The sequence below is a fragment of the Magnolia sinica genome, chromosome 4 (assembly GCF_029962835.1).
Source record: "Magnolia sinica isolate HGM2019 chromosome 4, MsV1, whole genome shotgun sequence".
Lineage (NCBI taxonomy): Eukaryota > Viridiplantae > Streptophyta > Magnoliopsida > Magnoliales > Magnoliaceae > Magnolia > Magnolia sinica.
The window spans coordinates 91,824,483-91,844,147 of record NC_080576.1 but is presented as its reverse complement, the minus strand read 5'-3'; the positions used below and the strand labels follow the sequence as shown (position 1 = coordinate 91,844,147).

Below are 19,665 nucleotides of genomic sequence, written 5' to 3'. Positions count from 1 at the left end.
GTAGTGAGGTCTCTTACGCTCGTTTGACTGTGCGGGGTCTGCAGAGCGGCAGTCATTCAGCAGTGTAATGACCCCGGTGATTTCCTTATGATTGGAAATGTACTTGACTTATGGTTTGGATATGAGTACTGACATTACTTGCATCGCATTAGCATTGGCTGTACAAGCCCCCTTCATGCATTGCCTTGGTACGGCACCCATTACTCATTGCATCGCGTTCATGGTAAGCCTTGGTAAGGCTAGTGATATGCTCATTGATCATGCTTCTCTCCTTATATCTCCTACTATTCTTCTGTGCACCATTGTCACACACTTACACTACCCTCTAAGCTTCTATAAGCTTATGCACGATTGATGCGTGCAGGAAATTCTAGGCAGGCGCCATAGCAGCAGAGCGTGGAGTAGAGTTGAGCAGTAAGGACTCCAGTGTTGCTAATTTCTCTCTTTTCCTTTTATTCTCATGTATGTCCTTTTGAACCTTATGGATGATTGTAAAAGTTCAAATTCATAGTGGATTTTGCGATGTGTGCCTTTGTTATTCTCAGATGTACTTACTGTGATCTTGGGTATGCTCATACTGGAAAATGATTATACTTTTATGGAAATTCTCCTTGTAGAATCCCAGGATCGAAACCTACCTCAGGAGCCGAGAATGGGGTACTACGGAGGCTGTTGCGGTCAGAACCGACCATCGGGTTCCTTGTGAGTCCGGTTACCGAGTCTGGGGCGTGACAGGAGTATAATCACCCACAAGCATACAAGCGAACTCGGGTCGGGTCTCACAACCCTCCCCACCAACAAAGAAATTTCGTCCTCGAAATTGACAAAATCGGAACAGCAAAATGCATAACACATCATACATATATCAATCATCAATCTCAAGAGAAGGTAAAACAAGCAATCAGTCATCAAACAAATGGGATAACGCTCTCTAATCTCGGTCTCACGTTCCCAAGACGCCTCGGCCTCCGAATGATGACCCCATTGCAACTTTGCTAAGGGAATAGAAGGTAATTGCTGCGTTTGGATTGTCCTGCCCGAAAATGTGGAATCCCCTTCCCTTTATCTTTCCCCCTCGCATGAGTCTCTCCATCCTCATCGTTGCCTCTCTCTGAGCTTTCCGCAACATAGAAACATGAAACATGTCGTGGATCGCGGACAACTCAGGAGGTAAGGCAAGCCTATAGGCCACAGCGCCTATGCGCTCGGTAATCTCAAAAGGTCCAATGAATCTCGGGGCGAGCTTGCCCTTCACACCAAAGCGAACCACGCCTTTCATAGGCGAGACCTTGAAATACACCTTGTCCCCAACTATGAACTCGAGGGGTCGACGCCGACAATCAGCAAAACTCTTCTGCCGGCTTTTGAGCTGTGTGCATCCTCTGCCTGATAACATCAATAACCTCTCACGTCTGCTGCACAAGCTCGGGACCTAAGAGACGACGCTCTCCAACCTCGATCCAACAACTAGGAGATCTGCACGATCTGCCATAAAGTGCCTCAAAAGGAGCCATGCCGATAGTCGCCTGATAGCTGTTGTTGTACGCGAACTCGGCGAGGCGCATATGCTCATCCCAATTCCCCGCAAAGTCGATCACACAAGCCCTGAGTATATCCTCAAGGATCTGGTTGACCCTTTCGGTCTGCCCATCCGTCTGCAGATGATAAGCGGTGCTGAGATGCAAAGTGACCCCCAATGAATATCCTCGCTAACCGGTCCATAGACCAGGAAGCACGTACTGGAATAAAATACATATCATACATATATCAATCATCAATCTCAAGGGAAGGCAATACAAGCAATCAGTCATCAAACAAATGGGGATAACGCTCTCTAATCTCGGCCTCACGTTCCCAAGACGCCTCGGCCTCCAAATGATGACCCCATTGCACCTTTACTAAGGGAATAGAAGGTAATTGCTGCGTTTGGATTGTCCTGCCCGAAAATGTGGAATCCCCTTCCCTTTATCTTTCCCCCTCGCATGAGTCTCTCCATCCTCATCGTTGCCTCTCTCTGAGCTTTCCATATCTGACGCCAACAATTGAACTCGAGGTATTCCATATTGGTTATCGATCGTTACACCCCCCATGTCGGTCTTTTTTTTCCTAAAAAAAAACTGGAAAAGATCCAAAAAAAAAATCATAAATATTCCAAAATGCGTATTCGTTTTTCATTCTAAACATGTTTTTGGTAGTGTAACAGTCCATTCTTTGGTGAGAGTGTTATATCGAGCTATAAGATGAATTTATGAAACTAACCTAGGATTGACTACAAAACTTCTATATTTAATTTTCTAGCTATATAATATTAATGATAAAGTTACTAGTATGACCGTAATACCAAAGGTTCAAAGAATCTCACATTGGCAGGTTTTACTATTATTTAGAATATTGGTGTGTATAAGTGTATTACACACCTCACGACTCACGCACATTTCATTTCAACATACAGACTCCAAAGACTTTTGTTCGATCATGTAATTCCTTTACTTAAAAATTTGATATCATTTTCCCCAACAAATCTTAAGAAAAAAAAATGAAATTAAACTCGAGTGAATATTGTTGCCTATTTGGGGCCAATTTAGCAGACCACTTGATGCCCCAAATCATTCTCAAATTCATGCAATGTATTGGCATTTATCCTACTAATGAATCGGTGAACAGTTCTCAAATTGTAAAGAATGAAAAATATCAAATGGTCCTATTTCAAAAAAACAAGTGTCTACAAATTAACGGCTAAAACCGTTCAAACAATTGGCTTTGGTATTGTGACTTAGCAACAACGGTCCTATAATTTAACAGGTTAATTTTGAGTTAATATATACCTCATGTACAATTTTTTTAGGGCACGATTAGGTGAGGCATGGTAAAAGCTAGTGGGTGAGGCCTTGAACGACGGGGCCATCTTGATGTATGTTCAGTATATCCATGCGCCCATCCATTTTGCCAACTCATTTTAAGGCATGGTCCAAAAAAATGAGGCAAAACCAAATATCGGGTGGTCCACACAATTGGGACTGAATTCCCACCATTTAAAACTTCATGCGGACAACAAAAATTTTACGTCAAGCTGCTATTTGTGTTTTTCCTTTATCCAAGTTTATGTGACCTTATCAACAAGTTGGATGGCAAATAAACATTAAAGTCGACCATAAGAAGTTTTTAATGGTGTGCATACAATCACCACTGTTTTCCTATGGTGTGGTCCACCTACGATTTGGCTCTACCTTATTTTTGCGACCATACCCTAACATGAGCTGGCAAAAAGGATGAACACATGCATCAAGGTGGGCCTCACAATCAAGGAAACATCCACTAACACTCCCATTTTGTGCAAGTGCACTTGTCGTCATACACCACCAGAGTTGAGAGAGAGAGAGAGAGAGAGAGAGAGAGAGAGAGAAGAACAAGAACAAGAACAAACCCTCTTTTAAAACTTGGTTCAAAAAAGGCCACGTACATAAATGCTTTAAAAAATAAGATAGAGGGTAGATTGGGAGTAGTAGCAAATGAAAAACGACGATGAGAGAGAGAGAGAGAGAGAGAGAGCACATTAGCTACAAAAGAAGAAGATGAGCGGCAACAACACCGCAGCAACAGTGGAAGAAGAAGAAAAAGAAGAGGTATGTGATGCATTTTCTTTTACTTTTTCTTTTCATTTTTTTCTACCTCACTGTGCGTAACAACCCCAGGCCATTACACTTAAGCAGCAACAGACCGTTACAGGCCTGTACAGCCGATATGGCCCCATAACAACTAGTCTTTTCAATCAAGCTATTTTGACCCCATATCATGTAACGGTATCAGCTGTTACCGTTACGTATTGGCCAATGCGGCTAAAACATAACCAATTTTGTACACCTTGATTTAGCTCCTTTTGGCCTACTTTGAATAGCTTTGCTTTCGGCCCTCGTTGATGGTCTTCTTCTCCCTCTTCTTTTTGATACCCAGCAAACCTACTTCTCATCACCATGACCTCAGCTCACATTGAATCTCACAACCCTTGCAAACCCCTCATTCCAAAAACACATACTAGTGAGTTTGACCCCAAAAGGATGTTCCACCCCTTCAAAGGTTAACATTTAGATGACGGATTCGGACAAGGAACTCTTGTAAGATGACTTCACCACCCTCCTATCTTCCTCATTTTGATCGTGATGAAAAGTCTTTCAAACCCCTAATCTCCTTTAGCGGCATTTAGATTGGAGGGCTTTTGGATGGCCTAGATATTTCAATTACCAAGTATTGTAATTACTAGGAATTATCATTGTTGTGTTCGGATAACATTTTGGAGTAGGTGATTTCGATACTTAGGACTTGTTTACCGGTGTTTGGTTCAACTACAGGAAAAAAATCACAGGTAGTATTGATCATTGGAAAAAAAAAAAAAAAACAATCCAATCATTGATTTATACCATCCATCATACGGATCCCACACCCGGTTGTGCATCCCTCCTAAAAATCACTTTTGTTGGATAATCCTTAGTGACTAGGAAAGTGGACAATTAATATCGATCATATACAAATGGTCTAATCATTGATCTAAAACATCCATCATGTGGGGGTCCAACCCTTGATTTCTAGCTACTATAAGAATCACTTTGTCAAATAATTTTAACTGCCAGTTAAATGGAAATGGATGGCTCCTATTGATCATACTACTAATGGTGAGTCATTGATCTAGACCATCCCTCCTATGGGTCCCACCCTTGCTTGCCCGTCCCTCTCAAAACAGAAAACATGTTTCTGGATGATCCTAATTGTCAGTTCAACACCTAGGGAAATGGACAATCCAAATTGATCATACGACAAACGATGCGATGATTGATCTTGACCATCCATCATGTCAGCCTCATTCTTCATTGCCCGACCCTCTTAAAAGATCACTTTAGTTGAATGAAACTAATCATACAATCAATGACTAGAAAAATGGATGGTCCATACTAATCACATTACAAACAATCTGATTTGATTGCCTATCCCTCTCAAAATCACTTTGGTCAAGTGATTACAGTCGTCCAATCAATGGCTTTGATTTAGACCCTCCATCATGCAAGACCCACCTTTGATTGCCCATCCCCCTAAAAAGATCACTTCAATCAAATGATCCGCATCACATCCTCTCCACTTTTGATTGCCCGTCCATCATAATTGGTAGTGGAAATCTGAATATCCTAGTTTCTTTTCTTTCTTTTTTTGGACATTATAGTCCCTGTTTTTGGGGTACTTCGCTGCACCACGAGCATTTTAATATCTGGGTACCAAAAAAATTTTAAAATAAAAAGAAGAATGAGGAAAGAAACTGAACGGGAAAAAAAAAAAAAAAAAACCTTATAGCAATCCTTAACCAAAAAGCTCCTCCTCACCAAAAGAGAGAAGGCACAAAGAAAGTCAAGTGATTTCCCCCCCACTCTAAGATCCTCCCAAGACTAATCCTACCCCCTCCAGGTCCATTTTACCGATTACCATATCTTTTTCTAGTATTTTACCTCCAAAGCACATGTTGTTCACACCCGAATTTCCACTACCATTTGAATAGAAGAGTTAGTTCCTTTGTTCTACCAATCCTTGAACCTCCCACCTTCGGCTTCTAACAGTGGCCGTAACGGCCACCACCGTTACCTTTATGATATGGGGCATAATAGCTGTTACGTCCCCATAACGGCCGTTACGGTCTCTCTTTTTTATTTTTTTACTTATTGAAAAAATCCCCGAAAAACATGTATCTGCCCCATAATGTTGATTTATAAGTATGAAAAACCTATATGTCTCATAATAGACCATTACAAGGCTATTAGGGCCTTTATAGGGGATGTAACGTACCGTTAACATCAATTACGGGTCATTTTTTTCCATAACGACTGTTACGGCCATTACGACCCCGTAACGTGTAATGGTTGCCACCGTTACCTTTACGGCAAACCATGCCTATACCCCTTTCTTTGCCAAAGGAAATTGCATTGCATCATGTAGTCTTTTAACCACTTGAAATTTTGAACAAGGCTAGGTAAATTAATTAATTATATATATATATATATAACAAAAAATGAGAAATTATAAGAGTGATTCATCCACCAACAAGAGATGGTACTTCTAAGAAGTTAAACTCTTCTTAAATTTTTCAATGATCAAGCCACAAATGGAAGATGACCAAGGATTCACACCAATCAAAAGACCCAAGTACATCATAGGTTGAATGGTTACTTTGCACTAAAGTATGAAAGTGAGCCTTAACTGCGGCCTCAATTATGCCAACTCCTGCTAGTGTAGCCATCCTCAAAAGCCTTGCAACACACGCACGCACGCACGCGCACACACCACATGCTTCGCTGAATGGGTTTTGAAGAAAAATGGAGTGTTTGTTCTTAAATACTTGACTACTTTGTGCTTTTGTGTTCTGCTCAATGTAAACCATTTAAGAAGCATGTAAACTAATCATACAATCTTCATTGCCTGACCCTCTTACATGCCTTGCGAAGCATGTAAACCACAACGTGGCTACAAGCCTTTTCCATGTCTATCATAGACACTAGCACCACCTTTACTTCTATCTCGCTTGAAAAGATTCATTGACAGCTAAAGAGCTCATCTAGTATTTACATCTCCTCAACAAAGGTGTATCAATACAAGCAATGACCTCATGCAAATAATACTGAATATGATAAGCCAATGTTTCAGGGATCATTTAGACGCAAGAAAAGTTGTGTTTCACACAAGTTGTTCAAACTAGACAAACTTGTACATGCTTTGTCAAACCCATTTATGCATAGAAACCTAAAAAAATAAGGACATGTTCCCAAAACTTGACTAGTTGCTAGGATAATGCCTCTGCAAAAAGGGTAAAATAAAGGTAAAGAAAGGTTATCCCTAGCTCGTTGCATTTAGGAACATAACGTTCTATGCACATGCAAGTGCCACATGTATGACCGTCTATTTTCAAGTGCCCCAAATGTGCCACCATCAATTTACAAAAGCCTTACACGTGCCACATGTATCATTGCCCACATGCGACATAAATGTTAAATGTACCACCCGTTGTTCCCAAAAATATAAGGATTTGATTAAAAAAGAATGTTTTGAAAGATTTAAGCATTGAGAAAGATGTGTAATACAAAACCAAACCAAAAATAAGAGGGATGAGAGGATGTTGGAGATACTACCAAACTACTAGCCCTTAAAAAAAATTTATATAGATTGTACTTACTTCAAAATCTTCACAACAAAACTTTTAAGTCTTTGGACTTGATTTCCTCCTTTTCACTTTCTTCCTTAATACAATTTTCTCTTCACATACACACTTATATAGACTCGTAAGATTCTCCTCGATAAATGTGAATACATAAATGTTTCCTGACTACCTATAAATTACTTAGCCAATAAGCACTCTAGTTGCTGAATACGATTTATAAAAAGCACATTTCTAAGATACTAAAAACTACAAGCACAAATAACTAGGGGAGATGCTTTTTTCTTCACACTATACACCTTTCAAGTGGTCAAAATTATACCCAACACCCCCCCCCTTAATTTTGAAAATCTTGATTTTTTCTCGAGTTCCTTTGCAATTTCTGCGTCCAGTTCAAACTTCTGCAGCTGGAGCTCAAACAAGCACACTTGGTATTATTTAATCATTTCTTCTACTACTACTACAAACATCTAGTTGGCCATCCTTAGCTTTTTGTTCTCTTGCTCGGGAAAGACAATGATCTTCTTCAGTTCGGGCTAGTTGGGACAATGATCTTCTCTTCACTAACAAATGTGCCAGCAAAACGAACTCCCACAAATCTAGCTGTTGCAATAAGTTGGGGCTAGTGTTCTGGTTTCATCTTCTGTATAGTGTACCGCGGCTACTAAGATGCTTCAAGTTTACTTCCTATAACAATATCTTGAATGGAATGAAATTCTAACTAGATTCCCCATTTCTACATAAAAAAGGAAATTGATCATCCATGTAGGTTATTCCAAACCTACAACAAATACAACAAATACAACAAGTACCCATTTATTCAAGCCAACCTAAGTCCGAAAAATTCACAAACCATTAAAGGAAAAAAGTGTGCGTGTTTGTGCGTGTGAAGAAAAATATAAGAATGCAGGGAGGAAAGTGAAATGAATGAGAAGAGACTAAGTCCAAAAACTTGCAGTTTTATTCAAGTTTTGTGTGAAAATTTTGAAATGAATTCAACCTAATATCTTTTATAAGAGCCAACAATTTGGTAATTGAGGAGCTTTATATGACCTTAGGACCGTACATCTCCAAAACTCTCCCATCCAGCTTATTTATTTTTATGCTTGCTTAGTTTTATATAGACATCTTCCGTTGTGCTTAACTCTATTAAAGCATTCTTTATTTTGGATCCAAATTGTTTATTTTTTGAATCCTTTTCTTTTCTTTTTTTTCTCTTCTTTTTTTTTCTTTTTTTTTTTTTTGGATCCAACACCTCCACCCAACTTAAGCTCACCAAAGGTGCCACATTCCCTCTTTACTCTGAGTTCCAAGTGCTTGAGAAACAATGGAACATAACAGCAAGTACAAGCCAGCATGATCTGGATAGCCTATTCAAGAGAGCATGTCCTAGGCAGCTTGTATTGGACACAGCTTGCACCAAACAGCCCCTTAGCAACAATAATATAAAGGCTATTCACAAGGATTTTCAGTCCAAATCTATCAATTCACAATCGCCATCCTTCTTAGGAACAAGCATAATAAAGGTTGAGTTTAAACCTTCGCGAAACCTCAAGCGGGTGTTGAATTCCTTCATGACCTCCATTGATCTCCATCAATCACGTTCCAAAACTTCTTAAAGAAGACAAAAGAGAAACCATTGGGACCAATCACTTTGTATCTCCCCCACCCCAATTTCTAAAATGACCTTCAATACTTCTTTTTCATCAAATTTCCTCTTAAGCCAATTAGTGCAGGGGCATTTTCACACAGGCTCGAATGGGGTGGCTTGTGGGATGCGGGGGCACACTCGGGGTGGGGCAGCACATGAGAGGCGGGTGGCTCATGTGAGGCAGATGGCTTGTGTGAGGCAGAACCCATGTGATGTGATGCCCATGAGGAGGGTTCGGCCGAGGACCTAACCCATGGGATGTGGGGCATAGGCTATGAGATAAATGGATTGATTCACCACGCTTTATCAGTTCAAGCTTTTAGAGCAAGTGTTTAGTTGTCCTGAGTCAAAGTGGTATCAGAGCAAGAGGTCTCATGTTCGAGACTCCTCACAGGGGATGATTAGTGCAGGTACATTTTCACAATGGGCTCGAGTGGGGTGGCTTGTGGGATGCAGGGGCATACTCCGGGTGGACGCCTTGTGTGAGGCAGGGCGGACGCCTCATGTGAGGCGGGTGGCTTGTGCCTAACAAGGGGGTTTCGGCTGAAGACCTAACCCATGTGATGTGGGGCCTGGGCTATGAGATAAAGGGATTAATTCGCCACACTCAATTAGTTCGAGCTTTTAGAGCAAGTGATTAGTCGTCCTGCATCCCCAATCCACCCTTAAGGGGTCAACCGACTGAAACTAAAACCATCAAGACTAGACCTTACCATATAAAGCATCTACAAATAATCAATGACCATCTTCATAATGTCACTTGACTTCTCAAGCACCTTTCCATTTCAATAATACTACGAATAGTATTCGATCTTCCACTAGTGCTAACCATCTCATGGAAAAACAAAAAATATTTGCCTCTGAACCATAAGGCTCTCAATTACAATCTCCAAAAACTTTGATTCACCTTTAACATATTTTGAAATTTTCTTTAAAGAACCTCCTTTTGTCGAAAATTCTTCCTCAAAGCTCCCTTTCTTCCTTCAACTTACCCAGAGATGAAATTTCATTGAGGTTGCTACCAAATCCAAGAAGCATGAAGGCTGATAAATATGTTGAAGGATGATACATTTCATTGGAACTTGGCAAAATTTATCATTCACCTTAGGTTAGACTAAAGATTGTGCCCCACATGAACCTGGCAAATTTATCATTTGCCTTAGTTTGGACTAAAGATTGTAATCTAGTTGGGGCTGCGAAGTCATCCAAGAAGCAAGATAGTGTTATAACTTTTAGAAGCATCATTAATGAGTTTGTATGATATTCAAACTCAATATTGTGAATTCTAGTATAATATAGAGTGCCTGTGAAACATATCGTGTATCATACCCATATAAATTCACTTATATAAGTAAAAAAAATAAAATCAGAATATGTATTGGATCCAGGACAAAATTTTATGGAAACAATCTATTAAACAACAAGAACTCGTTTACAACTAATCTTTGGTAGAATAATAAAAAGGTAGAAGATGCAAAACATTATTGTTTCAATTTTCTTATGAAAGTAACCTCCTAAAATTTTTAAATGCCAATGTTCCCATTAATGTCAATGCCTCTACTTGCCATTGTTGAACTTCTCTTGGAAGAATTTGTTTTTACATATCCTCTTCTTCATTGCCTAATGCACTTCCATCTTCAGCTTCATCTCTGTCTTCAATCATTTACCCAACCCTTCTGCTAGATGGCCTTATTGCCTTAAGCATTAGCCTTCCATCATTAAACCATCATTTTCCATTGATGTCCTCAAATATCAGCTTCCCATTGTTTGCATTCATAAGACATGAACCCTTCATCGATAATTATAATGAAAGAAGGTCACACTCAACTGCTTTCAGCAGAAACTTTCCCAGCCTTCGCCTTCTATTTATTGGTTCTGTTGGCTATCAATCTCTATCAGTATTGTCAGAATTCAACCATTGGTGAGCTAATTGTTCTCCCACCAGCAACTTAGTCTAATTTTTATGGTGTTTTAACATTCAACACATCATGATCTCATCTTAAATGGTAAAAATCAGGTACGATGAATCCTCCAAATCAAAGTTCGTAGTGTGGCAAGGCTCAATTACCACCAATTCTAGAAGTATCGGTGTCGCACTATGCATCACACCATTGGAATATGGAAATATCCTGTGAAACATCAGGAAATATCGCATGTATTGCGTATGTATTGCAGATTGAGGGAACATCAGAGAAACTTTAGGAAAATGATGGAAATTTGTAGTCAATCTTCAAGAGTTATTAAAAGACACGATTACACACCTATAACTCAAAACATAACGGGGAAAAAAAAAAAAAAAAAGGTATGCATAATACTTTTCCATTGTGAAAAACAACTACACATAATAGTTTTCCATTGTTTGGGGACAAAACAATGTGTTGAAGACAAAACTATGCTCAAACCTGTCTAGAATCATGATTTCTCCACCAAATTTGCACCTTGATGTGAACAACTAAAGTGTTGTTAAAACACAACTAGAATCCCCAAAAAAAATGGGCAAATTACAGTTTTTTTTTTATTTTTTCTGGTTTTTGCTGTTTTCAGCCTAAAATCACCCAGATATCAACAATATATCACCAAAATATCAACACGATATTTTCAAAACATTGTGATACCGTGATACATCAGCACATGGGAATTTTTATATTCCTGGATGGGTGCATATTGCTGTCCTGCAATGCCAAAATTTTTTATTTATAAATTCGATTATTGAACCCTGGTTACAACTCAAAAGCGTAATCATGTTAAAAATATTTCAATAAAAATATTAAAAGTTGGCTTTATAGCTAAATTGGTAGGATTCACTATAATTTTGATACAAATAGGTCCATCATGTTCAAAACCCATTTGATCAAGATTTTTCACATCTTAGAGAAGGGGGATCCCTTCCAAGTATCCAACTCAAGTACTCAATTTTTTGGAGGATCCAAGTACCATAAATCTGAGTTCTTTGGATTCTGTCACCCTTTGCATTCCAGAACTTCAGAATTAGGGTTTGTGTGATATAATAGGGCAGGAACTTCTCCCACAACCTAGCATGCATCTCCCACATGAGGATGGGTTATTTTCCTTTCCTCCCATGAACCACGAACTGGATTTATTTATTGATAATGAATTATATTCTGAAACAGTTAGAAGAAGGCTGTCAAGATCATAGTGGAACTGGAGGTGACTGCTTATTTTCTCAAAAGAAATGAAAACCAATCAATGAATATCATTATACCCATTCTAAGATTGTTCGCCTTCATCTGGTATCCCATAGGGGATGTATAATACAACTGAACTAAATTCTTTCTGGTTAAAAAATCTCCTTCTAGTCACTTTGGAACAATTAGGGGATTATCCAGAAGAAACAAGAGGTTCTGCTACTGGCAACAACATGCTATTGGGTGGTGGTCCCGCTTATGGGATAAAATCAATACATTCTAAGAGGAAACGTGTGAATATCAATCTCATCGATTTAGTGTCATACAAAACCCATCAATAGACTCACTTTTTTTTCGAGAAATATGAGAAATCTAAGTCATGCAGGTAACGAGATATATCCATTGATAAGAAAAAGGAAAAACGTGAACAGTGATTGGATCGATCCCTGATTGGGCTGTGAATGAGTCAGACCTGGCATTGGCTTCGGCCCAGATTTTGAACTGTTTGGGCCGGGCCTATTCAAAATCTCAATTTTGCATGGCCTGGGCCCAGCCAATCGACAGCCCTAATTCCTGGACAGCCTGGATGCGAAGCACCTGACATCTTACATTCAGCCCAATAAAGGTCTCCTAGGGTCCTTGCCTTTGCATGGTTGGTCAGCAAGGGTAATTCACCATAGATAATTTGCAGAAAAGGCATATGACTATCCCAAATGCATGCATTATGCCTCTCAAGGCAGCAGAACTGTAAGACCACTTGTTCTTGCAATACAGCTTTGCTAGAGTGGTTTGCGGGTGGTTCTTCGATCTTCTCCAATACTAATGGGTAATGTCGGGGTTGATAGGGCGGTTATTCTTAGTATGGCATGGAATCAGCTTAGAACAGAAAGAGAAGATTCCATGGAGACTGTCTCTGCTAGCCTGTTTCTGGTCGATTTGGGTTGAGCGGGAATGAAAACTCCTTCAGAGATCCGAGCAGGCTTCCAAAAGCTGCTTCAGAGATCTGAGCAGGCCTCCTAATGAAGTGTGTAGGAACATGAGATTCTATGTTGTAGAGGGGGGTATTGATCCGGAAAACCCTTGTCTTGTCGTGTTGCTTTTTGTTATTCTTTTTAGCTTTGTTTGCAGCTGCTGTAACTTGTAAAAGGACTGCTCGTCCTCCTTTTAAAATTAAGTTGTGAGAATTTTCAGAACACAAAAAAAAATCAAGAACCTTGCATCACAAACAGTGACTCAATTGATGATAAAGAAAGAGCATTCTTGGTTCAGTTATCCACATCTCTCTTTCAAAGAGGCAGCAGGGATTTGACGTCCCCTGGGGTTAGGATAGCATGCTATGGAAAGAAGTTGACCATGAATTATCAATATGCCTAGAATTGATTCTTCCTGGATTGATGCATGAGCAGTCAGTGGGGATGTAATGTAAATTCACTGGTGATATGCCAAAATGGTTCAAATCCAGCTCACCCCAATAATTCACCAATCCATAAGGATGTGATAACAAATTTGTCCACCAAAAAAAGTATCATATAGTGGAATAAATAGTCCATTTTTTCTTCGCTATCCCTATTTCTCTGTTTATTTGTTCCCAAGTGTTCTGACTTTTCTAACAATCTAGATTAATGATGCGTAAATATAAGTCTAAGGAAAGGCATAAATAAAGAAGTCCTTTTTTTCCATTGAAAGGTTGATATATCTTATCAATCAATATGGCAATAACCGTAGGATTACTACTAATCTGTGTCACGATCTCTCTATAGCTCATATCCATGTGAATATCAGTCCATGATTCATGTTTCTGTTAAAACTTGGAACTGCAAAAAATATAAAGAAATTATAAGCATAGTGTTTTGTTGGACTGCGACGGTTGGACAAGATCCTTACAGGCAATCATTTCCACTGCCAGGGCATCTATGGCATACTCCGCCTTACCCTTTGGCACCATGTAGACCATGCAAGGGCTATATACACCGAGCATAGAAACATTGCCACGGTATGGGATAGGGACAACCATACCAGAGTGGAGGAAGTCCATGCCGAGAATGACTTGAAAATCATCCAGTGGTACTGCCCAATAAGTTAGCTACACCCATCCATTCCCTGATTTTCATTGGCACTCCTTTTGCCAACCAAACAATGAAGACAGCCAACAACTTTAGAATGCAATCAACTTCAATGAAGCAACATACAACAAGCTCAAAATATAAGCAATTCAATCAATGTTCTAATCTACTTGTCTTTTAGGTTTCATCTGAATACAGACAGCCTTCACTTTCCCTATCCAAAGGTATTCACATGTTTCCCTCACCCCTAGAAGAAATCACAAACCATCACTTTCCCTATCCAAAGGTATCAGGTACAAAACCAAGATAGGAGTAGGGTAAAGAAGCATTTTGCATCCCATCCTTATCTATCAAGGTGTGTTAACTAACTCCTCACTAGTCCCCACCCCCATGAAAGCGCTTTTGCACTAATTAACCTGAAGGCTTGACACAACTTCAGAGCACCAAAGAATACCTCTAAGATTATTGATCTGGGACTCCCATCATCCAATATAAGATCACTGCATCATTCATGAATTGGAAATGGGTCACCATTAGCTCCAGGGTCCAACTTCAAAACCACTTATCAGACCAATCTTAGAAGCATCTCCATCATCAAGCTTTCTACCATCAACACAAAAGGGAACAGAGATAATGGATCTCCATGGCAAATGCCTCTAGAACTGGAAACCTGAAGGACAGTCATCGATAAGAATTGAAAAAGACACCATCAATACACATTCCTTTATCCAACCTACCATTTTGGCCCCAAGCCCATTTTGCTCATGGATACAAAATAAAATCCCAATCAACGTGATCATAAGCGTTCTCCGTATCGAGTTTGCGAAGGATACCAGTCTCTCTTGCAACCAAAAAACCATCCAAAATCTTCATTTCTTTAATAAATACCCCTTGAGAAGGAGATATGATGAGACCCTTCACTTCCCCTAGTCTGACTGAAAGAAATTTGCAAGAATCCAGCAAACAACACTCACCAAACTAATCGGCCTATACTCTCATTTCAGATTCCTATTCAACTTTTGGATTAAGCATAATGAATGCGGCTTTCAGCCCTTTGCTCAATATAGACTTTTTAAAGGATTTGTTCATGAATACCATAAAGTCCTTACAACATGGCAGCACGCTTGTATGGAAGCCATTGAAGAAGAATCATGCCCAGGGCTTTGTCATCATCCATACTGTCCACCACCTTCTTGATCTCTTCTTATTCAAAGCCACTCCAGTTTATCCACATGGATGCTCTTGAAGCGCATGGCATTAAGGGTCGGTCTCACACAAAGATCTTTAGAATAAAGCTTGGAATAGAAATCCATTATCCCCTTATGAGTCTATGTTAGATTTTTGACAAATTTATTGCCCATGCAAAGCTTTTGAACCTGATCCATTGTGTGTTTGGCATTCACCATTCTACGAAACAAAGCAGGATTTTTGTCCCCCTCACTCAACCATCTGGCTCTTGATTTCTACAGCAGAGCAGCCTCTCCTCTCTTTAGAAGGATGGTATGCTTGGCCTTGAGCCTTTCCCTTCCTCTAAGCTTTCTTCCTCGACACGCCCTTCTCTTCCTCTCTATCAGTTTGCTCCATCTTGGACACTAACTGCAAAGGAATTTGCAGTGTACAGGGAAGCACATTTTAATAGGAGAGTGGAAAGGATTCCATATGTATTGGGGGAGCCTTACTTTTCTCGCCATGGGAGTGTATTCTTTGAATTTTTGTTGTTGTGTTTTAATCAATTATTTTATCTATCAAAAAGAAAAAGGAAAAAAAAAAAAAATTTACTCGCTCAATGTTGTATCATTAAGGAAATTAAGCCATGCTCTAGAAAAAAGGTTCCTGAGAAACCAGAAAAGATACAGAAACACAGAAGCAGACAAGCCATCGTGGGTAAATACAGCCCAAGGTATCATATTTGAGTAGGCAAACTTACAGCCACAATTGATCTGCCTGCAGAAACAAAAGTTCGCTTACAGATACCAAATACACAGAACAGCTTATTAGTTTAGACGGGCAGAATTGCATATTTTGACATGATAATCTTTCCAAATATTTCAAGAGAATCAAACCTAAATTGAAGGAATAAAAAAAAGTCACTCTTATGCACTATAAATTCTCAGATTTTATTGACAAAATATATGATGAAAATTGATCTGTTCCGAAGAATGCTATAGGATACTAGGATGATATGCATAACAGATGGAAGGAGTAGTGTACTTGGAACTGTTGAAATTTTTCCCCATCAGCTTGCAGCTGCAACCGCAGATTCTTTTCAGTTGCCAACAGCTGTGACACCTGTTCGGCATACAACTGCATTTGGGTTTGTTCCTGAACTGACTTTTCTTGATGTTGTTGAATTTTTAGATCTGCAAGCTGAAGTTCCAGCATTTTCTGCTTCAACTGAAAATTCATATTTCAAAGGACGAAAATCAAGGCGGACGAACAAAACAAAAGACAAAAATAATAAAAAATAAATAATGAAATTCTATGTTCTTTCCACAACTAAAACTACAATCATGAAAGCTATAATCAGTAATTGTATCAAATTTATGAAAACAGTACCTTCTGTTGAAATTTCTGTTCAGAGACCGCATACTGATCAGCAAGATGCTTCAATTTGTTTCTTAACCTGGAAATGGATCCTATGACCTTGATTAAAAATTATGAAGGATTATTGAAGATGCTAACATGTTTGCATATTTATGAATAGAAGAACCACTCGGTGAACATGATGTGAATCAATAGGAAAAGGATAAAATCTTCTTCTTCTTCTTCATCATAGCCTTCTCCCAGCCATTTGGGGTTGGCTGGAAAAGAATAAAATATGAAGCCTGAGGGTTCCAAAGAAAGGTCTTACGTTTCATTTTCCTTGAGTTGAGAAAGGCATTCGTCTTTTTGCTCTTCAAGTTTATTGTTCACATCCTAAAACCATCAAGAGAGGGGGGGGAAAGGCCTATAAATACAAGTAATGAAAACTTGCAAACAGAAAACATATCAAATGATAGGCAGCAGGAGTATTGTAAATCCAAAAATTGGACATTGATGATCAATGGATATGATGTGGATCCAACCATAGGTTCAAGAGAACCAATCTTCAATCACAATCCCCAAAGTGATCTAGCAATTGATCTCCCAAATAGAGCAAAAACGAAGCAATAATATAATCCTACAACCTCCTAATGAAGAACAAAAGCAACAATAGCAAACTCACCCTGCAAGGGCACAAAAGCCTAGAAAGCTCAAGCCCTTTTCTCTCTACTTAGGAGTTCTTCGTTTCACAAATATCACTCATCCAACAATAGCCAAAACTGGGCTGGGGAAATAGCAAACACAATCCTTTTGAATTGTTGGACATGTGCCAACACATGTTGAGCAAGGCAATCCATAGTGGGGCCCACCCCCACATGGCAGCAGGTGGGGGCACCGGCTGCTCCACCGCCTCTCTCCTTCTCTATTTAAGGGTAGTGAGAGGGGTGTTGGGTATGTAGAAGCAGAGAGAGAATAGAGGAAAGAGGGGAGAGAGAGAGAGAGAGAGAGAGAGAAAGAAGAGAGGAGGGAGAGGGAGAGGGAAAGAAGAGAGAAAGAAAGAGAGACAAGAAAGGAGAGAGAAAAGTGTGTGTGTGTGTGTGTGTGTTGCGCAAGTGCACAACAATGAAGAGAAGAAGAGGGCCCACTCATACTTGCTTCAGGTCACAAGTATATAAGCATACCATCATCGCCACCGGATCAGGTAGGTGAATTGGCTCGTCTTCCCATTATGTGGTTGATTTGAGCAAGCCACCCCATCGATTTACGTGTTTCGGCTCCTCAATTCAGTCATGTAATCGCATTTCTCGATCCACAATAATAACGAAAATGCAATATACCATGCTGTCCACCTACACCCTATAGTGGTATCAGAGCAGTGATCGACGTGTCTCCGACAAGAGGAAATAGTAAAATATTTTTTATTGCCCCACGCAAGTCACATTATACCGGAATACGCAAGGGGGATGTATTTACAATCGCTAATTCGCTATAACATGTGTGCTTGCACAACACTGGCCCACGACAACATAGCACTTGTACATTTTTTTATGATGATAGAGTGTCCCCACCCCGTTTTAAGGAGAGACTAATCCCTACAGATGCACGCAATCACCTACAAACCACGTGCATCGGGTAAAGCACGGCGAGGGGAATCGAACTCGCATTTGTAGGGAGAAAACCCACGACTTTAGCAATTCTTCTTGTACATTGTAAAACACATAAATTTATTGTGCACTTCATGAGTTTTTAGGTGTGAGCTATAATAATTTATTGTGGGTTTTACTTGACTATTGTCATAGGGGATCCCTTTATTGTCCTTTTGACTTTGATTACTTATGTTACACCCAATCGGGTAAGTGGAACTTTTGGACCAGATTGACAATACGATTGTATTGCCCTCATGTCAATTTGTTGGTATACCATTTTTGGACCACCATTGATGATTGCGAAAGAATAAATTAAAACAAAGTGTCTCTAATGTCTTTCCGGTTAACTAATATAGAACCCCCTCTCACCTGATGTAGTGACAAGAAATGGTGTCCAAATCAATTGTAGCACATCTTTTAAAAGGAGAGAAATCCGTTACGATTTTAATAGACGAAGAAAATTTGTTATATGCACTAACAACCATTAGAAGAAAACTAGGGATAGAAAACGAGGATGTTCCGATAGGTAGTTTGAAGCTTGCTCAAAAAAAAAAAAAGTGGAAGAAAATTTTAAAACAAAAAATTACTTAGGAATATCTTTCTTACTCCATGTATAAAGAATTGGTCCCTAAGTACGAAATTTACAAGACTGCCAAAGAAATGCTGGATGCCCTAATTGAGTCTCATGCCAAAATATCAAATGCCAAGATCAGGATGATGCGGATGGAATTCGAAGAATATATAATGTCAATTGGATGGATGCTCCATTAAGAACCATATTAGAAAGATAAATGAGATGATAAAGAAGTTGAAAATTGTAGGTTGCATCTTCACAAAAAATCAGAAAATTATAGCAATGTTTCAATCTTCGCCGAATTATTGATCCCACATCAAAGACATCCTAAATCATAACGAAGCAATCTAGACTTTTAAGGATTTATCCCATAATCTAGATCATGAAGTCAAGTCCAAAGCTACTCAGTCTAGAAGCGCTGTGGTTTTTATTGCCAATAGTAAAAAGAAAAACGTTTAATTAAGTAAAATGTTTGGGAAATTAGGGAATTAAGGAAAATGTTTAGGAAATCAAGCAGACAGAGTACCCCCCAATAGTCAATCCAATCCACCTATTGTCCACCCATTCCTCTTTATTTTGTCCACACCAACAATGACCATCCCAACCCCAACCATATCCACCTCAAAATCGATTGTATCCACTTACATATCAACCCATTAAACCTCCATAACCACTACAGCCCCCGCGACGTATACATTGACCCTATGCAGCAAAAAAAGAATAACAAAAGAGCCAAAGGACAAGGTGATGGTTCCATACAATGTCCACACCCACAACATCACCAACAATGTATACCTTTTTAGTTCATTTGCTTCGTGTGGGATCTTGAATGTAGCGGTTAGAGAGAGAGAGAGAGAGAGACAGAGAGAGAGAGAG

At 39.4% G+C, this 19,665-nt stretch overlaps 1 protein-coding gene across 3 annotated transcripts in view; it reads right to left on the bottom strand.

The window, feature by feature from the left end:
* LOC131243378 (uncharacterized) overlaps positions 1–19,665 on the bottom strand; it is a 71,179-nt gene that overhangs the window by 19,989 nt on the left and 31,525 nt on the right. For all 3 annotated transcript variants that reach the window (XM_058242702.1, XM_058242704.1, XM_058242703.1), the window contains 3 exons: positions 16,898–16,962; positions 16,603–16,669; positions 16,258–16,440 (listed from right to left, as the gene is read on the bottom strand). In XM_058242702.1, coding sequence (XP_058098685.1) covers positions 16,258–16,440; positions 16,603–16,669; positions 16,898–16,962 — 315 coding nt within the window. The remainder of the gene's footprint in view (positions 1–16,257; positions 16,441–16,602; positions 16,670–16,897; positions 16,963–19,665) is intronic.